We start from the raw sequence: 23503 nt of genomic DNA on the forward strand, positions 1-23503 counted from the left end.
ACTAGAACTTAAAAACTGAAAGAATTCTTTTTAAATATAGTATTTTTTTGGTGACCCAGGAGATAATTTTAGACTCCCATACAAAAAAAGCATGTCCCAATCGCATGTCGGCTTCGGTTTTTACTTAACAGTGTAAAAAATGTACTCCACCGTATACACTATTAACGCTTAATCAAAAAGGTATTAACATCTAATTTACAAATTCGATGCTAAAATTTCGCTTGAATTCGTAGATTTATAAAAATAAATAAAGTTGTTTTTGCGTCCCGAAACAATGATTCATTTTTAAGTCCCCTAACTTACCAAACATTACAATGGCAACGAAGGCTCAAGGTTATGACACTGTATCGCCCAGCCAATAGGCAGCCGATCTAAGTATCACGTGACAAGATCCACCATTACGGTTACTTTCTTATTCGCCGGCCATTTCGTCCGTGGTTCGAAGTGAGACAAGATGTGTTAATTGTCGGTCCGCTGACTTACTGTGATATTTCATAAGTAATTTTGTCTTTTTATATTAATTTGTAGCTTTATCGATCCGACTTAGGTCTACTATGGTCTAACAATATACTTTTTTGACATATTTTTGTAGATAATAACTAAAATTATTGATTTGACTTTAAATGTCATCTGGGTCACCGTTCCCCCGGGTCACTTTTCTGGTGACCCAAGAGACAGTGATGGTGACTCAGGAGACTTTATCAATACGTTTTGATAAATTTGCTTCTTTTCATGGATATATTAACTTTTTAATAGAATATAGTAATAAATTATTGCTATGTCTCTTTGAAACACTGACTATGAAGAGACTATTGAGCGAAACCAAGGCTCCAAAGTGTTCGCAAAGGACAAGTCTATTGGGCAAAGCCAGCTGACAAAGCTGAAACGGGAAGATGGCAGCATAACGTCGAGCAGAGCGGAGGTTTTAGGCGACATCGAGAGGTTCTATGGACAGTTATACATTTCGATCGCAAAGCCCGATGACAGCTTGGTAGGAGATCCAAGAGCCTAGCTGTCCCGAAATTATACCGAAGATATCCCGGACATCAGTCTGTACGAGATTATGATGGCCCTGAAGCAGCTTAAGAACAACAAGGCGCCGGGCAAAGACGGAATCACTTCAGAGCTTCTGAGAGCGGGTGGAACACCGGTACTTAAAGTCCTCCAGAAGCTCTTTAATCCCGTCTTGTCCGAGGGCATAACGCCTGACCATAGACCACATCCATACGCTGCGTCAAGTTATACAGAAGACCGAAGAGTATAACTTGCCATTATGCTTCGCGTTTGTGGACTATGAGAAAGCCTTCGATTCGGTGGAAACATGGACGGTGCTTGAGTCTCTTCAGCGATGCCATATTGACTATCGGTACATCGAAGTGTTGAAGTGTTTGTATAGTAACGCCACCATGTCGGTCCGAGTACAAGAGCAGCGCACGAGGGCGATTCCATTGCGAAGAGGCGTAAGCCAGGGAGACGTTATCTCTCCGAAACTGTTTACTGCCGTAATGGAAGACGCCTTCAAGCTCCTGGAATGGGAAGGACTTGACATCAACATCAACGGCGAATACATCACTCACCTTCGATTTGCCGACGATATCGTAGTCATGGCAAAGTCGATGGAGGAACTCAGCATGATGCTCGATGACCTCAGCCGAGTTTCACAAAGGGTGGGCTTGAAAATGAACATGGACAAGACGAAACTTATGTCAAATGCCAATGTTGTGCCCATCCCAGTCTCTGTTGGCTGTTGGGAACTCGGTACTCGAAGTTGTTGACTCGTCCAGGACCTAGGACAAGTAGTCCAATTGGGTAGGTCCAACTTCGAGAAAGAGCCAATCCAACTCGGTTGGGCAGCGTTCGGGAAACTACGTAATGTCTTTTCGTCCGACATACTTCAGTGCCTCAAGACGAAAGTCTTTGACCAGTGACTACTGACGGCTCCGAAACGTGGTAGTCTTTCACTATCGGCCTCATCTCAAAACTCAAAGTCGCTCAACGAGCTATGGAGAGGGCTATGCTCGGAGTTTCTCTACGTGATCGAATCAGAAATGAGGAGATCCGTAGACGATCTAAAGTCACCGACATAGCCCACCGGATTAGCAAGCTGAAGTGGCAATGGACAGGCCACATTGCACGCAGAGAAGATGGCCGATGGGGTCGAAAAGTTCTCTAGTGGAGACCACGGACTAGCAAGCGCAGCGTAGGACGTAGGACGTCCATCCACAAGATGGACAGACGACCTTGTTAAGGTCGCCGGAAGACGCTGGATGCGGGTCGCTTCCAACCGGCACGAATGGAGGTCCAAGGGGAAGGCCTATGTTCAGCAGTGGACGTCTTATGGCTAAGATGATGATGATGATGATGATGTCTCTTTGCTTATGAGCGGAAGTGGTCTAAAAACTAAATTTATTGTTTTCCATCTTCCCGTTTTGCGATACTTCCTTGATATGCTGAAGTGCACTTCTAAAGTTAATAAAAACGTAACATTTAAAAAATGCTTTAAGGTTTTAGCATCATGAGGTTCATTTTTAAAGTAAAGGACTCGATTCAGAGAAAATAGTCAATGAAATATTATACTTGTTTATTGATGGTTTTCCAATTATGTCTTTATATTTTTGAGCCTTTATGTTATTGTTTATTCCTTTTGAAAACTGTGTATTTGAAATAATCTGGACGAGAGCTTTTCTTTAGCCACTTTGGCTGTCACTTTATTTTTGATGTTGATTATACTGATTGCTGACAATCATTTACGTTCTTTGATTTTTGTTTAATTGTTTTGATTTCTGAGTGTTTTTAGACTGATTAGACTTACTGATAACTTAAAATGTGAAAACAGAATGACAAAATGTCTCTTGAGTCACTGAATTTGTCTCTGGAGGAACCAAAAATGTCTCTTGGATAACTAAATCTGTCTCTGGGAAAACTACGATGTCCCAAAAAATTTTAGGCATGTTTTGCATTTTTCTGGAGGAGAGTGATTAATAGATGTTTTTAATTATAATTTTTTGATTATTTCGTAACATTAACATGTTATTCCGATAGGTAGAATATGCATGGTTGTGGTATTTGAGTAATATAAAAACTTTTCGTACATTTTACGACATAAGTGACTCAGGAGACACTATTAGTTGATTTTAAGGAAAACCAAAAAGGATCTCTTTATTTTTAAGTTAAAAGAAGCAAAGAGTTTATGTTCCTTTATTTAATAGACGAATATGTATTTCGATTAAATGAAGTTTTAAGTATTTAATAAATCTCGGGTAAACCATGGGACACGTTTTGAGACAGCACAACATATTTAACACCAAAAGTTGTCAAAATAATAAAATTTGTGCGCGGCCCGTAATCGCATACAAAACTTTAATTGTTCTTGTACGCTAAATGTCTGAAAAGTAATCATATTTAAAAGATTTATTTTTTCAAAAAAAATCTTTCTCCATGACATGAAAAAGTTGATCGACCCATAAATGCGTCCCTTGGAATGGCCGGCGTTGGCCCATCGTGTAGAGGAGCCATTATTATGGGGCATTATCTATGAAAAGGGACCTTATTGTCGATGGCGCTTACGCCGCACAGCGTCGCGCGGTATTGCATTTATATCGGAGCATCATTAATAATGGCGTAAGCACCATCGACAATAAGGTCCCTTTTCATAGATAATGTCACATACGTGTCAGTCAAATAATTCTCACCATAAGTTCTATTTCTCCGTTGTTGTATGAGGTCCCGCCTTGGGTCCTATCAGGCAATATACACATTCCTGCAATCCAAACAAACTATCGTTTAAGTTTCTCCTACTTAAAATAAATAATTTCACACCATGCATAAAATAAAGTAGAGATGCAACGGATAGTTGTCTGGCCGGATACCGGATATACGGCCTGAACATCGGTCGAATATCCGGTATCCATTCATTCATATCCGGCCGCCGAATATACTGCCAGCGGAACTATATAGTCGCACCAAACAAAGTCTGCAGCGGATTTGATAGCCCACGCAGTGTAAGTGTTATGTATACGTCATAGTTTCATAGAAGTTTGACGTTAAAAAACCGGCCAAGTGCGAGTCGGACTCGCGTTCCAAGGGTTCCGTAATTTACACAATTTTTAACAATCAGTGCCGGTTTAAGATATTTTGATGCCCTAAGCATTTTTAGGTGCCCCCTCTCCCTAGGGTCATCAAGATTACATTGATTTTTTGGTAAATTGAGAGAAGTTAATTGCCACATTACAGCTGAGAATGGAAATCAGTCACATAATTTTATCACGAAAATTTACAGTGCCGCAGCAGTAATGTTGCAACAGAGTACCTAATGCTGTTGTAGTCGCCACCCGAATGTCACCTTTATCATAGCTTAGAAAGTAATAGAAACGCGAGCGAAGCGAGCGCGGAAATTTTTCGATATTAAAACGCAATATGATAGACAGTTGTACATTTTTACTTTTAGTATGGAAATCAGTCACATTATTTTATCACGGAACAGAGTAATGTTGTTGCAGTCGCCACCCGAATGTCACCTTTATCATACCTTATAAAGTTATTGAAAACGCGAGCGAAGCGAGCGCGAAAATTTTTCGATATAAAAACGCAATTTTACTTTTAGTCCCAACCAGGCGCGAAACCAGGATTTCATACAGAGAAGGGATGGGATAGTTTTCTATCAGCCTAGCTTCGCATAGGGCTCGATATTTAAGGGTCTCAGTGAGGTTGTTTTCATGCATAAAATATGCAAGAAAGCAGAGCTTGGAATTGAATTGGCGAAGTGTGAGAAACGCAGTAGGCCCAGCTGCGAAAGAGGAAGGCTTGGATTTGGATCCACGCCCAAGTGTAATTAAGGCAGAAGATCAACTTTGCCGTAAGGCAGAAGGCGTCGCATAAGACCTAACGCCGAACCGCAAAAGAGTGGGTTGAAATTGAATCTATGCATGTAATCACGACTCTTCTACTGCTACCGATTGTTTCCCAAAGAATTACGCGCCATTATTTTTGCAAATAATGTGCCCCCCCTGAACGTGGTGCCCTAAGCACGTGTTTTTATTTTGCTTATTGGTTACAAAGTCTTTATTAATTCAACCATTAAAGTCGACGAGTACAAAAAACTTTAAGCTAGCTCTCAATTTAACATTTTTTTAAACATTATTTTTAATTTGACCTTACAATTACTCGTAAGTAGGTAAGACCGTTAAATATTTAAAATGATTATCTTATTAGAAAATTATCACCAATTACTCTAAGAAAACTACTACTCTAAGTAATCCGGCACTGTTAACAATGTATTTTTTATGTGAAACGTGAGTGAAATCTCTTTAAAAATCCGTAGGGGTCGGATCAAAAACTGTAATTAAGTCCGACTCACGCTTGACTGTACATTTCTAATAGGTTTTCCTGTCATCTATAGGTATAGACCTATTTCATGTATTTTTTTCAAAATTTTAGACCTAGTAGTTTCGGAGATAAGGGGGGGGGGGGGGGAATGGTCATTTTTTGCCTATTTTCTTGAATAACTTCTAAACTGTTTATTCGAAAATTATAAAAAAAAAATATTTGAGATCCTTACAATAAGCTCTTTCATTTGATATGTAACATGGTATAGTTTGAAAATTTAATTTTTTTCATTTTTTCATTTACACCCCAAAAGTGGCCCCCATGTTTAAAATTCATTTGTTTACGTTACATGTCCGTATTTGGGTCACAAACTTACATATGTTTACCAAATTTCAACTTGATTGGTCCAGTAGTTCCGGAGAAAATCGGCTGTGACAGACGGACAGACGGACAGACAGACAGACAGACAGACAGACAGACAGACGCACGAGTGATCCTATAAGGGTTCCGTTTTTTCCTTTTGAGGTACGGAATCCTAAAAATGACACGCACTGCGTGGGCTATCAAAATCGCTGCAGACTTTTTACGGTCTAACTATACCTACATTTTGGTTTTACGGGTGCGCATTCTGCAGGTTTGACTTGTTTCCTAGTGAACGTTCGCTTCGCGCGGACACATTTCTAGGTAACGAAATGAGTGCGCGCTGCAAGTCAGTTAAAATAATAAACAAGTACGATTATGATCAAGACTGTTTCTTAAATCCTATTAGTTTATTCCGAAATCTAGCAATTTTACTATCCGGTATCTGGCCGGATAGTAGGTCACCACCAGTATCCGGCCGGATTTAAAAATTATAGCAGGATTGGCCGGATACCGGATAGTAACCGAATATCCGGTGCATCTTTAAAATAAAGCACCAGAAGATTAATAGAAAAACGTAAACAGCAGTTATTTTTAGACAATTTCTATTTTAAGGTAATTATCTGATTGTGACGAAAATCGATTTGAAAAACTGAGACTGATTTGACTATTATATAGTAGTGTAGTCAAATACCCTATTGAGATAATTGAGGCATTATCTATGAAAAGGGACCTTATTGTCGATGGCGCTTACGCCGCACAGCGTCGCGCGGCATTGTATTTATATCGGAGCATCATTAATAATGGCGTAAGCACCATCGACAATAAGCTCCCTTTTCATAGATAATGTCACAATTACTGAATTGCCTGATAATTGATGTAAGCTATTAAGCTTATGTCAAATTGAATGATTGCCATTAGACTTTATCCAGGCGCTATACTTAGGGGCTGTCCATAAATTACGTCATCGATTTTTGACGATTTTTGACCCTCCCCCCCATCATCATCATCATCATCATCATTCATTTAAGAGTTAGACTCTTGTCGGTGGAGCGATTTCCATGTATGTCGGTCCTCTGCCTTCTCCTTCCCCTATAATCATCCAAAAATCATGCTTCAAATGACCCCATTTCCTCCTACCTCCTACCGTCATCCGATGCCCAGACCCCCCCCCCCCCTAAATTGAAATGACGTAATTTATGAATAGCCCCTTACTCAAGCTCCTGTTACTGATTCCACGCAGACGAAGGCGTGGGAAAGAGCTAGTAACAAATAAAGGAAAAATAGGTAGCATAGAAATACATAGTTGGTCAACTAAAGCTAGGAGTAAAAGTTAGATGGATGTAAGAAAGATAGGTACCGCATAACGAATGAAAGTACAAGAAGCGTAGACAATATGCCAATCGCTAACGCTCCGTAACGAACGAAACGCCACTGTTACTGTCACACTAAAGGGGTATCCAGACGGGACTGACGAAATCAGTCGATTTGTTCAAGAAAATAATTGGTTAATCTCATCTAGCGTCCACACGTATACACATTAAATCACCAATTTGCATTCTACTATGAAAATTGGCATTGTTGTGTCCGCACCTGCTGATGTGATCGGGGAATCAAATTGGTATTTGCGTCCGCACGGCCCTGTTCGATCGGAGAATTTCATCAGATTGGCGAAAAATTGTCTCGTCTGGATACAGTTTAATATGGAAGAGTGATAGAGAGATATGAAGCGATTCGATGGCGAAGCGCAAGCGATCGACACCTTGGCTAGGCCGCCTGTTCATTTGCCTAGCCTTCTCACCTGTGCTAGAGTTGAATGCCTGGATACATATCCGGGACGTGACAGGATAGTAGCACGACGCCACTGGCTTTTTGAAGACTTGACCTGAAGAATAGACTTTCATTAAACCAAAGAAGGTAGATATATCAGGGATGTTGCGGATGCAGATTTTTTGACATTCGCGGATGCGGATGCGGATATTTAAAGCCTCACATCCGCGGATGAGCTTGCGGTTGTCAGGATTTGGTACTTAAAAAACGTCAAATATTACATTTTTAGCATTTTTTATTTAAAAAACCCAAACGTTTAGTATTTGAGCAAGAATAGTGCGTTTTATTTAATAAACAGTAACTTGGCCGAATTTTCGGGATCTAGACGATTTCGTTATATATAATGTAACGACGAAATTACCTAGCACTTACGCAGCCGGCGTCGCCACTAACACGTTCCTGTTACCGACTTTGTTCGACATCCGCATAATGCGGATGCTCCGCATCGATTTTATGCGGATGTGGATGTTGAAAATAATGCGGATGTTCCGCGGATGCGGATGCGGATGCGAATATCCGCAACATCCCTGGTATATATAGAGGCGGATTGTCAAAGTAAAGAATGTAGCCACTGTAAATTTACGATGGCAATAATATTTAACAAGTTAATGCTTATATATATATGAAGTGAAAGAATAATGATCAAAGTCAAATGGCGTTCTAACAGCGTTAATCTTCTGTCGAAAGATGGCAGTAAATGTACTGTAGCTACATAATTTACTATGACAGTAAATCTCTATTTAAAATCCTCTTTGAGCAAACCGATGTAAAAAAATTAGAGACATGACAAAAACTACAAAAGATGCGATTGCGTTTCCTCTTCATCATCTGGGGCATGTTGGAATCATTGTAGAACCGGCTGACGTTGCTGTGAAGACGTTTCCTTCTAGGTATATGCTGCAAACATTATAAATACCAGCAGACTCGTTCTAGCAGCTGCTCTTCATCATCTGGCGCATGTTGGAGTCATTATAGAACTGGCTGACGTTGCTGTGAAGACGTTTCCTTCTAGGTCTGTGCTGCAAACATTATAAATACCAGCAGACTCGTTCCAGCAGGACCTCTTCATCATCTGGCGCGTGATGGAGTCATTATAGAACTGGCTGACGTTGCTGTGAAGACATTTCCTTCTAGGTCTGTGCTGCAAACGTTATAAATACCAGCAGACTCGTTCCAGCAGGACCTTTTCATCATCTGGCGCGTGTTGGAGTCATTATAGAACTGGCTGACGTTGCTGTGAAGACATTTCCTTCTAGGTCTGTGCTGCAAACATTATAAATACCAGCAGACTCGTTCCAGCAGGATCTCTTCATAATCTGGCGCGTGTTGGAGTCATTGTAGAACTAGCTGACGTTGCTGTGAAGACGTTTACTTCTAGGGCTGTGCTGCAAACATTATAAATACCAGCAGACTCGTTCCAGCAGGATCTCTTCATCATCTGGCGCGTGTTGGAGTCATTATAGAACTGGCTGACGTTGCTGTGAAGACATTTCCTTCTAGGTCTGTGCTGCAAACATTATAAATACCAGCAGACTCGTTCCAGCAGGATCTCTTCATCATCTGGCGCGTGTTGGAGTCATTATAGAACTGGCTGACGTTGCTGTGAAGACGTTTCCTTCTAGGTCTGTGCTGCAAACATTATAAATACCAGCAGACTCGTTCCAGCAGGACCTCTTCATCATCTGGCGCGTGTTGGAGTCATTATAGAACTGGCTGACGTTGCTGTGAAGACATTTCCTTCTAGGTCTGTGCTGCAAACGTTATAAATACCAGCAGACTCGTTCCAGCAGGACCTTTTCATCATCTGGCGCGTGTTGGAGTCATTATAGAACTGGCTGACGTTGCTGTGAAGACATTTCCTTCTAGGTCTGTGCTGCAATCATTATAAATACCAGCAGACTCGTTCCAGCAGGATCTCTTCATCATCTGGCGCGTGTTGGAGTCATTGTAGAACTAGCTGACGTTGCTGTGAAGACGTTTCCTTCTAGGGCTGTGCTGCAAACATTATAAATACCAGCAGACTCGTTCCAGCAGGATCTCTTCATCATCTGGCGCGTGTTGGAGTCATTGTAGAACTAGCTGACGTTGCTGTGAAGACGTTTCCTTCTAGGGCTGTGCTGCAAACATTATAAATACCAGCACACTCGTTCCAGCAGGATCTCTTCATCATCTGGCGCGTATTGGAGTCATTGTAGAACTAGCTGACGTTGCTGTGAAGACGTTTCCTTCTAGGGCTGTGCTGCAAACGTTATAAATACCAGCAGACTCGTTCCAGCAGGATCTCTTCATCATCTGGCGCGTGTTGGAGTCTGTGTAGAACTGGCTGACGTTGCTGTGAAGACGTTTCCTTCTAGGTATATGCTGCAAACGTTATAAATACCAGCAGACTCGTTCTAGCAGCTGCTCTTCATCATCTGGCGCGTGTTGGAGTCATTGTAGAACTAGCTGACGTTGCAGTGAAGACGTTTCCTTCTAGGTCTGTGCTGAAAACGATATAAATACCAGCAGACTCGTTCCAGCAGGATCTCTTCATCATCTGGCGCGTGTTGGAGTCATTATAGAACTGGCTGACGTTGCTGTGAAGACGTTTCCTTGTAGGGCTGTGCTGCAAACGTTATAAATACCAGCAGACTCGTTCCAGCAGGATCTCTTCATCATCTGGCGCGTGTTGGAGTCATTATAGAACTGGCTGACGTTGCTGTGAAGACGTTTCCTTCTAGGGCTGTGCTGCAAACGTTATAAATACCAGCAGACTCGTTCCAGCAGGACCTTTTCATCATCTGGCGCGTGTTGGAGTCATTATAGAACTGGCTGACGTTGCTGTGAAGACGTTTCCTTCTAGGGCTGTGCTGCAAACATTATAAATACCAGCAGACTCGTTCCAGCAGGATCTCTTCATCATCTGGCGCGTGTTGGAGTCATTATAGAACTGGCTGACGTTGCTGTGAAGACGTTTCCTTCTAGGTCTGTGCTGCAAACATTATAAATACCAGCAGACTCGTTCCAGCAGGATCTCTTCATCATCTGGCGCGTGTTGGAGTCATTATAGAACTGGCTGACGTTGCTGTGAAGACGTTTCCGTCTAGGTCTGTGCTGCAAACGTTATAAATACCAGTAGACTCATTCCAGCAGGATCTCTTCATCATCTGGCGCGTGTTGGAGTCATTATAGAACTGGCTGACGTTGCTGTGAAGACGTTTCCTTCTAGGTCTGTGCTGCAAACGTTATAAATACCAGCAGACTCGTTCCAGCAGCTCCTCTTCATCATCTGGCGCGTGTTGGAGTCTGTGTAGAACTCCCCGCGGTTGCTGATGTTGCTTGTGAAGATGGACACCACTTCCTTCCCCAGGTCTGTGCTGTAAACAAGAGTTATATATAACTTATCTTATTGTTTTCGGGAGCCCTTGCGGACACTTCGACCCATATGGATCTTTTGTGCAGTCAGCAGCAGAAGTTGCAAAGCGGGCCAGGTGTTCAAAATGATCTTGACGCGACTTTATTGTTAAGAGAATAAGAGAATGTTAAGGTAATTTTGAACACCTTGCCCGCCTAGCAACTTCTGCTGCTGACTGTGCAATTACCCCCTAGAAAGGGTCCGTCAACTACTCAAGAGCTTTCCCCACCATTAACATGTGTCGGATGATGGAGCTCATGGGTAGCGTTTTAAAGTCCTTTGGTTCCAGGTATTCTGCTCCAAAGTCCTTCGTTCTTTGTCTGGCGAGAGTTATATAGTCCGGCTTAATCTTTCATAATATTACGCGTGTGGTCAAAAATCTTGGGATCAAATCTCGGTTTTGCTTAGAGTAATAAATCGCTCAGAATATAATGCAGAAAAATTATCAAAAATCTGGATAGTTGCAACCAATCGCGCGCGTGATGCGAACTCGTCAACCAATCGCGCGCGTGATGCGAATTCGTCAACCAATCGCGCGCGTGATGCGAACTCGTCAACCAATCGCGTTGTAGAGGTGTCACACCGCTGTACTGGCCCCATTCTTATTGCCCGTAAGGCCAGCCATGAGATATAGGTACGTCGATGGTTTGCTCTGTGAGATGCTGAGATGGGGTCCATATTGGGTTGCATAATAATTGATTGTCCTAATGTAATGTTACGCATAAAACTCATTTCGCATAATTGTTATTGTGCTGGAAATATTAACATTTCTGAAAAATTGTAACACAAAACCTAACCTACCCTGTTCTACACAACCTATGCAAAATATTTTCGAAAATACTTTCTGTTTCAGCTGGAGAAAAAATATGCGAAAAGAGTTTTATGCGTAACATTAGATATTTACATTATGACAATCAATTATTATGCGACGAGATATAGAATCCCGCTGGGATGTTCTATTAATTAGAGAGCATAAGAAACAAAGCTAGACCGTACCAGGCGTGGCTCACTCTGCGATTTCGTCGCTTTGGCCAACTTTGGCTAGCCATTAGCCGCACGTGGCGCTGTCGCCATATCTGTCCTGTACGGTTACCATCAGTTTGTCACTGACATAAACGCCGTCGAGAACGTAATTTACTTTCTATACATCCCGTTTGCACTAATATGCGAGTGCGAGCGAGATGTATATAAAGTAAATTACGTTCTCGACGGCATTTATGTCAGTGACAAACTGATGGTAACTGTACTGATCGTAAGTAAGTGACTCTTCTGTACTTAGTGCTATTATTTCTGACATTATCTATGAAAAGGGACCTTATTATCGATGGTGCTTACGCCATTATTAATGATGCTCCGATATAAATACAATGCCACGCGACGCTGTGCGGCGTAAGCGCCATCGACAATAAGGTCCCTTTTCATAGATAATGCCCCATTATTCTGTGACCGTACCCAATGGGCACTGGTCCTATGACCCAGTCGATCTCGAGGTACTCCTCCCCTCGATATAGCCGCAGGGTCTGCGAGGCCCAGTTTGAGAAGCGCTGGTGAATCTCCTTCACCAGGGCCCCTCGGACCGTATGGTACGCTGCTTTTTCTGCGATCTGAAAAACACAATTATAAACTGAAATAAATCACGAATTAAATAGATGTAAATATGTATTTTTAAATATGTTCTCATGTCAGTGTATTGTCTTTAAACCTAAACCTAAATAAATTTCATATTCTAACGCTGCGTCTTACGTCTTACGTAAGCGAACAACTCGCGAACGCGATGCGGCGCGGCGGGCCCAAGGCGTTCGCAACGAGATCGCCCACGTAGGACACCGCATCGCTTCGCTTCGCGTTCGCGTGTTGTTCGCCTACGTAGTACGCTGCGTAAAAATAATGTATAATTTAAACCAAGGCCACCAGTGCTCGTGGCAGATATCAAACCAGTATATAACCACTAGGCCACCCGGTTCATGGCGATACCGGTCGAAATTGGCCTTAGCCTGAAGTACCATAGCCTTCACAAGTTTGCATATTACTCCACTTACAGGTTTCGGTCGCTGGTCAGGCCTAAATCTGTAAACTCCTGGTGACGGCGTCCGGTCTGCCCGTACTGAAACTAGACCTGCAACTTAATAATCTTCACTGACGGGTGTTGTTCGCTGGTCAAGCCTATAGCTGTAAGCTCCTGGAGGCGGCCTCTGGTCTACTCGTACTGGAACTAGACCTGCACCTTAACAATCTTCACTTACCGGTGTCGGTCTCTGGTTAGGCCTGAAGCTATAAGCTCCTGGTGACGGCCTGTGGTCTGCTCGTACTGGAACTAGACCTGCAACTTAACAATCTTCACTTACGGGTGTTGGTCGCTGGTCAGGCCTATAGCTGTAAGCTCCTGGTGACGGCCTCTGGTCCGCCCGTACTGGAAGTTTTGGACCAGCACGTTCACACTTCACTTACAGCACTGAGGAGACACTCCTTCTTTCGGGCGTTCACGGCTCCGTTCGGCTCAGCATTGCTCCGAGCGATTATTAGGGTTGGTACAACTTGACCTCCCTTTGCGTGCGACCACAGATAAGATAATGACTTTAGTTTCGACAACCGAAAGGGATAGTACCTAGAAAGGGAAATCATGATTCCGTACCTGAATCGCAGTCCGTTTTTGTAGGAAATGTCCTTTCTGTGCGGTTGACGACGACCCGTCTGGCCTAGTGGGTAGTGACCCTGCCTGCGAAGCCGATGGTCCTGGGTTCGAATCCCAGTAAGGGCATTTATTTGTATGATGATACAGATATTTGTTCCTGAGTCATGGGTGTTTTCTATGTACTCGTATTTAAGTATTTGTATATTATATATATCATTGTCTGAGTACCCAATGTACCCACAACACGAGCCTTCTTGAGCTTATGTGGGACTTAGTCAATCTGTGTAAGAATGTCCTATAATGTTTATTTATTTGGGTCAAACAGATCACTGTGTTACGTTCTTTCCTGTGGACATACACAAAGTTAAGGGCTATAAAGATTAATTTTCTTATTTAACCCTTATCCACGTAAAAAGGTCCTCCTTTTATTTACAGAACTATGATAAAATCATTACTTACGTGCCCACAAGCTGTTAACTATTGCCCACAGGAGAGAAAACTAGCGTGTTCGCGCGAACTGTACAGTTTTCTCCCCTGTGGGCAATAGTTAACAGCTTGTGGCCATGTAAGTAAAGATTTTATCATAGTTCTGTAAATAAAAGGAGGACCTTTTTAGGTGGGTTAGGGTTAAATAAGAAAATTAACCTTTATAGCCCTTAACTTTGTGTATGTCCACAGGAAAGAACGTAACACAGTGATCTGTTTGACCCATTTATTTAATCTGTGCTTACAGGTGTCGGTCGCTGGTCAGGCCTGAAGCTGTAAGCTCCTGACTGGAGGCTCCCCCTGGTCTGCGCGTAGTAGTAGAGATTCTGGGTGATCTCGACCTTCGCGCCGCTCACGTGCTGAATGTATTCCAGTAAACCGGTCTGCTTGTTGATAGTGACCTTCAGATACTACGGTTAAAAAGAAACAAGAATAAGCGTAAGAAACATTTATGAATGGGGATAAAAGGTTTGAGAGGGGGGGTGAGAAGAGATTTTAAGGCTACTGCTACAAAAATAAGGTATTCCAATTTAAAATGGATCTATAGTAATACGCATAATAAAAAAAAACATAGCCACAACCGAATACAGAACCGGAGGAGGTTCTATGAAATGGAAGTCGGTTAAAAAATCGATCCAACAATCTTCCAAAATCACCTTTGTATGAAAACCCCTCTCACCCCAAATACGAGGCACTACGGGGTGAGGTGGGTTTTCCTCTTTATCGTCAAAGTTATGAAATGGAACTACGCAAAATAAAATAAAAACTAAAATACAAACATCTGGAACACTTATTATATACACCATTCAGTTTTAATATGTAAAAATAAAATGGTATCGAGGTTTGAATTTCAGTTCTGACCCTACTCACCCCATTTTACGGTAGGTAATAATAGTTTATAAGAATATTGGGTGGGTAACAAAACAACTAAGGTCCATAGATAATAATTTCTGCGACCTAAAGGTTGTCTGGAAGAGGTCGATTACCGTCACCCATACACCCCCAACATATATAGGTGGAGGATAGCAGTGGTGGCCGAGTGGATATGACGCCTGACTTTCAATCCGGAGGTCGCGGGTTCAAATCCTGGCTCGTACCAATCAGTTTTTCGGAACTTATGTACGAAATATCATTTGATATTTACCACTAGCTTTTCGGTGAAGGAAAACATCGTGAGGAAACCTGCATACATCTGCGAAGAAATTCAAAGGTGTATGTGAAGTCCCCAATCCGCATTGGGCTAGCGTGGGGACTATAGCCCAAGCCCTCTCGCGCATGAGAGGAGGCCTGTGCTCAGCAGTGGGACGTATATAGGCTGAAATGATGATGATGATGATGATACACCCCCAACACCAGAGGGGTTGTAATACCCACCTCATTGGTGATCTGCGTTAGCATCTCGAGGTCGGGGCCTAATTTCTTATTCTTCATGTATTCCAAATCTCCCTGAAAAGAAAATATAGCTGGTCAAACCAAATTGTCATTAAATAAAAACAAAAAAAATTGTATGTCGCGAAAATAATAAACCCGAAAGCTATAGTTCGTTTTTTTAGCATTAGAAAGAACTTGCAAGAAGGTAAGCGATCTTGACATGTCTTTTAATTGAAAAACGCTTTTTAAAATTCAAAAACTATTACTTATGAAAGCAGAAGAATATAAATGATCGTATTAGATTCATAATTGTTACATATTTGCCGTAACTTATTTTTAAAATCTGTTTTTCAATTAGAAGACACATCAAGATTGTTTACCTAATTTCTAATCCCATCAAAAACATAAATGTAAAAAAGGAGAGCCAAGTTCAATACAAAAATTATGCTTGGCTGTGGGGTTCGCCGCAAAAAGAATGGAGATTTAAATGAGTGCCAAGTTCTATGCAAAATCCAAATATGTATTTATAGGAACAAAATAACATTATAAACAAGTATTAAACTCTATTTCTTTGCTTTATTGGATACCTATAACAATTGCTGTTATTTAAAAAAATGCGAGATCTTAAAGCAGGTTAGATTTGACTTGGCCAGTTTTCATTACATCAGTCATTTTATAAAGTTATTCAACATATATATTTTGTAATTCTGATAAAAACTGGCCAAGCCAAATCTAACCTACTTTAAGATCTCACATTTTTTTTAAATTACAGCAATTGTTATAGGTATCCAATAAAGCAAAGAAATAGAGTTTAATACTTGTTTATAATGTTATTTTGTTCCTATAAATACATATTTGGATTTTGCATAGAACTTGGCACTCATTTAAATCTCCATTCTTTTTGCGGCGAACCCCACAGCCAAGCATAATTTTTGTATTGAACTTGGCTCTCCTTTTTTACATTTATGTTTTTGATGGGATATCAATACTTTTTGTAAAGAAAACTAGGCAGGTATTGAGATTTAATGTTTTTTCTTGTGTTTCCGCTGCATGTTTTTTACTTCTGTTCTTTGTATTAATTATGTGGTGCCGCGCGCCGCCAACGACACACCGTTGGCCGGTTGTTTAGCGCGTATTACAGGTTTTTTGTATGGGGACCCCCCCTATTTTTAACTTTTTTTATTTTTAGATTTTTTCCTACGCTTACACACAATTACCGAGCTGGATTCCAAATTTCATCCTTCTAGGTCATCTGGAAGTAGGTTAGGTTTAGGTACTATATGTCAGTCACAATAAAAAAGAAATTTGTATGGGAACCCCCCCTATTTATTAACTTTTTTTTGTTTTTAGATTTTTTCCTACGCTTACACATAATAACCGAGCTGGATTCCAAATTTCATCCTTCTAGGTCATCTGGAAGTAGGTTAGGTTTAGGTACTTATATGTCAGTCACAATAAAAAATGGTTTTTTTGTATGGGGACCCCCCCTATTTTATAACTTTTTTTAATTTTTAGATTTTTTCCTACGCTTTCACACAATAACTGAGCTGGATTCCAAATTTCATCCTTCTAGGTCATCTGGAAGTAGGTTAGGTTTAGGTACTTATATGTCAGTCAAAATAAAAAATGGTTTTTTTGTATGGGGACCCCCCCTATTTTATAACTTTTTTTAATTTTTAGATTTTTTCCTACGCTTTCACACAATAACTGAGCTGGATTCCAAATTTCATCCTTCTAGGTCATCTGGAAGTAGGTTAGGTTTAGGTACTATAGGTATGTCAGTCAGTCTTAAAATTTACGACTTTTTGACCTTCATATCTTTATAACCGTTTGAGCTAGCTTCATGAAATTTGGGCTTCTAGATGTCCTTATGGATATAATTAAACACACGTAGTTTTATGTGTTTACGTTAAAGATGTTTTGAGTTATAGAAGGGTCAAAAGTGGCACCAAGTGGTTCGTGTAATATTACACTTGGCGCTGGCTAGCCAGTTCCTTTGCTTGAACTTGGCTTGACACGCTGCCGCGTGTCTAGATGCTAAAAAAAACGAACTATAGGAACGCATTTATATCCGGTTTTCACCTACCAATACCTAGAGTGATTCTTGAGGAAGAGTTAGGTGTATAATTTGTTCACGTGCGAAGCCAGAAGTTGGCTGGTTAAATATTGTGTAGGTATTATTCAATCGTATCGAATTGTATTACGCACTTGCTTGACCTTGGCCCTTGCCTTGGTGAAAAATATTTATCTCATCAAAAACATTACATGTAAAAAGGTGCAAGTCTCGCAACGCTTTTACTACAAAAAAAGTTTTGAGATGTAATGTGAAACCAAGTCGGTTATTTTAATCAGTGCCAGGGGGTGTTAAAACCGTATCAATAAGATATCTTTAATTTGTGATACGTATAATGACTTGGCCATCGTACGGCTGCATAACATAAGGATCATCGTCACCCATTAAAAATAATTCTAATTGAACATAACGCTAGCGCTAATCACATGCAGTTTGAGCATTACCTACACATATTTAGTATTTACGAGTACGGTACGAGTAAAGCATTATCCCACCAAAAACATTCTGTAAAAAACTAGCCAAGTCTCGATGGAGCTGCTTGTTTATCTCTAAAAAGTAATGAAATCTAGACAAAGTCGTGCCAAGTCTAAGGTTCCTTACTGCGATTTCTTTATTATTATAGTTAATGTTGTGTGACTTGGCCGTTGAAGGGTACACAAGGGTACAAAACCAGGTGCTCCGTGACACCATTGCACCAATCTGTCGCCAGAACCGCTACCCATTGACGATGGAAAATTGCCACTTGGAAAACGTTGATTCAATAACCAGTCAATTGTAGGCTTGATAAAGCTGCGTATTTCAATAATACTTATGTATGGGCGAGCCTGAAACAAGCACTTCTTTTTGGTGCAATGGCAGATTGGTGCAATGGTGTCATGGAGCACCTGGTTTTGTACCCTTGTGTACCCTTCAACGGCCAAGTCACACAACATTAACTATAATAATAAAGAAATCGCAGTAAGGAACCTTAGACTTGGCACGACTTTGTCTAGATTTCATTACTTTTTAGAGATAAACAAGCAGCTCCATCGAGACTTGGCTAGTTTTTTACAGAATGTTTTTGGTGGGATTTCACTTCTTTTTGTAGAAACGTGGGCATATTGATTTATTTTATTAGATTTTCTTATTTAAGACATTTTTTTTCTTTTTAGGAGTAGTTTTTTATTATTATTACAAATCTTTTCTTTTTTTCCGGTTCTGATTCTTGTACAGTAGCAACAGTTTTTCGTATTGCCCATTCATTAAATCTAATAATTAAATAATAATCAGTAATCCGTCACTAATCATCATATAATGACTTGGCAATCGCACATAATGCTTTACTCGTACCGTACTCGTAAATATGTGTAATGCTCAAACTGCAATTAGCGCTAGCGTTGTGTTCAATTAGAATTATTTTTAATAGGTGACGATGATCCTTTTGTCATTATGCAGCCGTGCGATGGCCAAGTCATTATACGTATTACAAATTAAAGATATCTTATTGATACGGTTTTAACACCCCCTGGCACTGATTAAAATAACCGACTTGGTTTCACATTACATCTCAAAACTTTTTTGTAGTAAAAGCGTTGCGAGACTTGCACCTTTTTACATGTAATGTTTTTGATGGGATCTCATCTCTTTATGTAGGCAGTCCTTCTTTTCGGGTACTCATACCCATACTATGTATACACATATCATAACTAAACATATCTTCATTCATACTCACATCGTACATCGTAGAGTACCTTTACTTTACTTTACCTACTATTTGTAGGAACTGCAACAGTAACTTTGTAATATCATATATTTATATGGGATTACAAACTTACTTATGCAGTTCTTAGATCTTTAAAACGTGACTGATATTGCAATATTTTTAGGTTTTCCCTTTATGTGGCCATTAAACCCTAACTCTGTACCAAATTTCAGCTCTCTGAGTTTATGGGAAGTACTAGTTCTATTCTGATGATCATGAGTGAGTTTCATAAATGCAAAACTTTGCTTTCGCTTAACTTCGGAACTAAATGACCTACAGACTTGAAATTTTGGATTTTAAGTATGTGATTATAGCTTACTGGATGACCAAAATTTCTTCGTTCTGGTCTTATCCAGAGGTTCTCAAATAGGGGCCTGAAAATGCGGCGAAATGGTTCCAGTAAATATGGTACGGCAGTGTTTGCTTCGCGCTCGACTTGGCGGGGGCACTGCCGTGCCCCCCGATGTGCGATTGCCAAGTCATTATATGTATTACAAATTAAAGATATCTTATTGATACGGTTTTAACACCCCCTGGCACTGATTAAAATAACCGACTTGGTTTCACATTACATCTCAAAACTTTTTTGTAGTAAAAGCGTTGCGAGATTTGCACCTTTTTAGGGTTCCGTACCCAAAGGGTAAAACGGGACCCTATTACTAAGACTCCGCTGCCCGTCCGTCCGTCCGTCCGTCCGTCTGTCACCAGGCTGTATCTCACGAACCGTGATAGCTAGACAGTTGAAATTTTCACAGATGATGTATTTCTGTTGCCGCTATAACAACAAATACTAAAAACAGAATAAAATAAAGATTTAAATGGGGCTCCCATACAACAAACGTGATTTTTGACCAAAGTTAAGCAACGTCGGGAGTGGGCAGTACTTGGATGGGTGACCGTTTTTTTTTTGCTTTTTTTTCGTTTTTTTTTGCATTATGGTACGGAACCCTTCGTGCGCAAGTCCGACTCGCACTTGCCCGGTTTTTTACATGTAATGTTTTTGATGGGGTCTCATCTCTTTTTGTAGGCAGTCCTTCTTTTCTTTCTTAAACTACAATTTCAGATTTAATGTTTATGAGAATATATCTAAAGCATGTTAAGCCCTATATGTCACTGAAAATTCAGGGTTCTAGCTTCAGCCAGCACAAAATTACAGGACGTCGAAAATGGCCTGAATCGCTTCGAGAAAAGGATGGTACTAGTGATAGTGACGGAAGTAGTGTCACCCAATGTATGGGACGTGCAAATTTTGGTATCGGATGAATTCACTTGGCACAGATGTAGTATACGTAAAGCTAAGCCAATCCAGCCTGGTAGCCATAGCCAACCGCCACCCCCTGGTGGGTAGGCAAGGGGCATCCAAAGTTACACGCCGCATATCGACTTCTATATAATTTACCTACCACCTCGAGTTTGGTATCATTTCCAGATAAATCGGGCATGAGGAATTTATTTTTGAGACCTTTGATGTACAGTTTAATAGAAAAATAAAATATTAACGAATAAATCAAAATCGGTGTGCTATTTTTTTATTCAATTATTACTATTATCAGCCGAAACTAGAAATGCTACAAGGTTGAAATTTGCACACCAGGTTACATTTGTAATGTGTACAAGAGATAAGACGCGATTTTGAAAAATTCTACCCCTAAAGGGGTTAAAAAGGGGATGAAAGTTTGTATGGGGTTCATGTTTTATTTTAAGCTAGGAATTTCAAACTTCGTTAAAAGGTATACTATTAAAATACAAGAAAACTAATTTCAGCGTTTTTGAAAATTCATCCCCCAAGGCCCATACGCTGGCCACTATTTCGCCCAGCGTATTAGTATCGCTATACAGCGGGGAAATACGGCCAGCCTTCTGGGCACCTTGCCCGTTGACGGCGACCTGGGGCAAATTTTTTATCTATAGTTTTGTAAGTTTTATTATGTTTGTTTATTCCTTCCCCTAAGGTGGCGAAATAGTGGTTGAAAATTTGTATGGAGATCAAAATTTTTTTCGGGTGTGGGGCTTGAAACTTTTTATATGTGCAAATTATTAGATTACAAGAAAAGTAATTTCAGCGTTTTTAATTATTAATTCTCTAAAGTGGTTAAAAAGGAGTTGAAAGCTTGAATCCATTAGAAATTACTTTGACTGCCCCCTCTGCCTACCTGCCAGGGGGTGGCGGATGTCTACCGGGCTCAAATAGCTTAGCTTGACGTATGTTACATCTATGCTAAGTGAATTCATCCGATACCAAAATTTGCACTTTATGACACTACTTCCGTCACTATACGGCCGTGCCTCTTTGTTTTGCTCGACTTGGCGGGGGCACTGCCGTGCCCCCAGATATTTTGCAAACTTTATTGACATTTTCTTAATTAATTTTAGTATTACATTTGTACAAACTTAACCCAATTGTAGGTTAATATAAATATTATTATAAGGTAAGTATTGTGCTTTGTGTTACCGTCATGTTACAATTTTGACATAGGTAATTTAAAAGATCCGTAATTTCCGTAGCTGTACAAGGGGTAATAAATATATTCCATTTTTATTATTTTGTTTAGTTTGTCACCAACTTTTTGTAATTAAAAGTTTTTTTAAATCTATATATAATATTTACGGTTTAGTGTTACTTTTCATCAATTTCAATTGGAACATCCAGCTTGCTATGAAATTTTTACTAGACAAGCCTTCAAGTGAAAAGATCTTAATTCTCATTTTCTTTTCTAAGCCTAAATCCAAGGGTTCTGTCACCCTAGCCAGTACTGACCCTACGGTCCCACCAATAATAAAAACTGGATACTTTAGCGACCCTGATGATTTAGCGACTTATTCGAGCGGCGTGCAAAAACTTAAACAATTGGAGAAATCAACGTATGTTACCAAACATGGAGGTGCTTTCATCAAGCCACCGCTTCCAGAGTGCGATGCGTTAGAGTTTGAAAGCGAAGAATACTGGCAGTGCTACGTGAGGAACTTGGCTACGACCGCGTTGCATCCATGTGGTACTTGCGCTATGGGCAGAGTGGTTGACAGTGATTTAAGGGTGAAAGGCGTGTCGAGACTCCGCGTGGTCGATGACAGCATACTTATACCCTTCGGGCCCTGTAGCCAAAACGGGTGCGGTCGCGATCATGATAGCGGAAAAAGCGGCCGATCTTATCAAAGAAGCGCATGGAAAGTTAGGTTAAATTGGAGTTTTAAATTTGTATTTATTTTTGTTAAGTGTGTTTTTTTTTGTTTTGCTTCTGTTACTACTAACTTGTGATAGTTGTTTGTTAGAGATAATTTTGTTATTCAATAAATTCAATGGCTCGTTTTCACGTTTATTTATTTGTGTATATTATCTCTATCAAATTTTCAATAATAGATAGGTGCATTAGGGCCACCACTTGCACCATTTCACTAACACGGTGTTAACCGGTTATACCTGGAGTTACTATGGTTACCAGTACAATTTGACACTGGGTTAACGGTTTAACCGGTTAATCCTAGGTTAGTGCGATGGTGAAAGTGGCGCTTAGGCATTAACCATTCTAAGTTAGAATCGATAAATAGAACACACGTTCCAACAGTTTTTAGAATTTCTGTCTGTTTATCTGTTTATTTGAACGCGCATCACGTGAAAACGCCTGAACGGATTTTGATGCAAACTTTACGAATCTGTCGAAAAAATCCCCGGCCAGGTCATCGGCTATAAAAATTCAACCCCTAAAAGAGGGGGTAGCCACAATACACGATTGAGTTAAGTTTGCTTTGCTCTAAACCATATAAAAACTCAAAAATGCGCGTTTTTTCAGAGATAAGTCCTAGCTACAAGTAGATCATTTTATAGCCTCCGAAAAACCCCATTATAGCAAACTTCATCGAAATCGTTGGAGCAGTTTCCGAGATCCCCGAAAAAAACATATAAATAAGCTCTCCAAAGGGCCTCCACGTGTTGGATCTATATCCCCACGTCCCCACGCAAACCTATCAAAAGACCGGGATTTATAACTAGGCCCGTGAAATACAAAAAGGAGAGGCGGTCTTATCGTTGAAGAGCGATCTCTTCCAAACAACCTGTTATATTACGTTTTACGTTTAAACACACGAGTTAAACCGCCAAAGTAATAGAGTTAGGCCAAGATAACTCTGCAGCGATTTTGGTAGCACGGACTGCGCACGTTTCATCTTTTCTTAAAAGTTTGACGTTTAAAATAACACTTGCACAGTATGTGGTATAAAAATAGCTGCAGTGTTATCTTGGTCTAACCCTATTTTCCTTATAATTTTATGTTTTACTTAAAACGGCTATTTCGC

General features: G+C 40.4%; 1 protein-coding gene across 1 annotated transcript in view; it reads right to left on the reverse strand.

The window, feature by feature from the left end:
• LOC134677857 (lysosomal alpha-mannosidase-like) overlaps positions 1-23503 on the reverse strand; it is an 82457-nt gene that overhangs the window by 27768 nt on the left and 31186 nt on the right. The window contains exons 16-21 of the mRNA XM_063536276.1: positions 15402-15473; positions 14273-14437; positions 12362-12513; positions 10750-10871; positions 7487-7570; positions 3693-3760 (exon numbers count right to left, since the gene is read on the reverse strand). Of these exons, the coding sequence (XP_063392346.1) occupies positions 3693-3760; positions 7487-7570; positions 10750-10871; positions 12362-12513; positions 14273-14437; positions 15402-15473 (663 nt within the window). The remainder of the gene's footprint in view (positions 1-3692; positions 3761-7486; positions 7571-10749; positions 10872-12361; positions 12514-14272; positions 14438-15401; positions 15474-23503) is intronic.

The sequence above is a fragment of the Cydia fagiglandana genome, chromosome 27 (assembly GCF_963556715.1).
Source record: "Cydia fagiglandana chromosome 27, ilCydFagi1.1, whole genome shotgun sequence".
NCBI classification, from domain to species: Eukaryota; Metazoa; Arthropoda; class Insecta; order Lepidoptera; family Tortricidae; genus Cydia; species Cydia fagiglandana.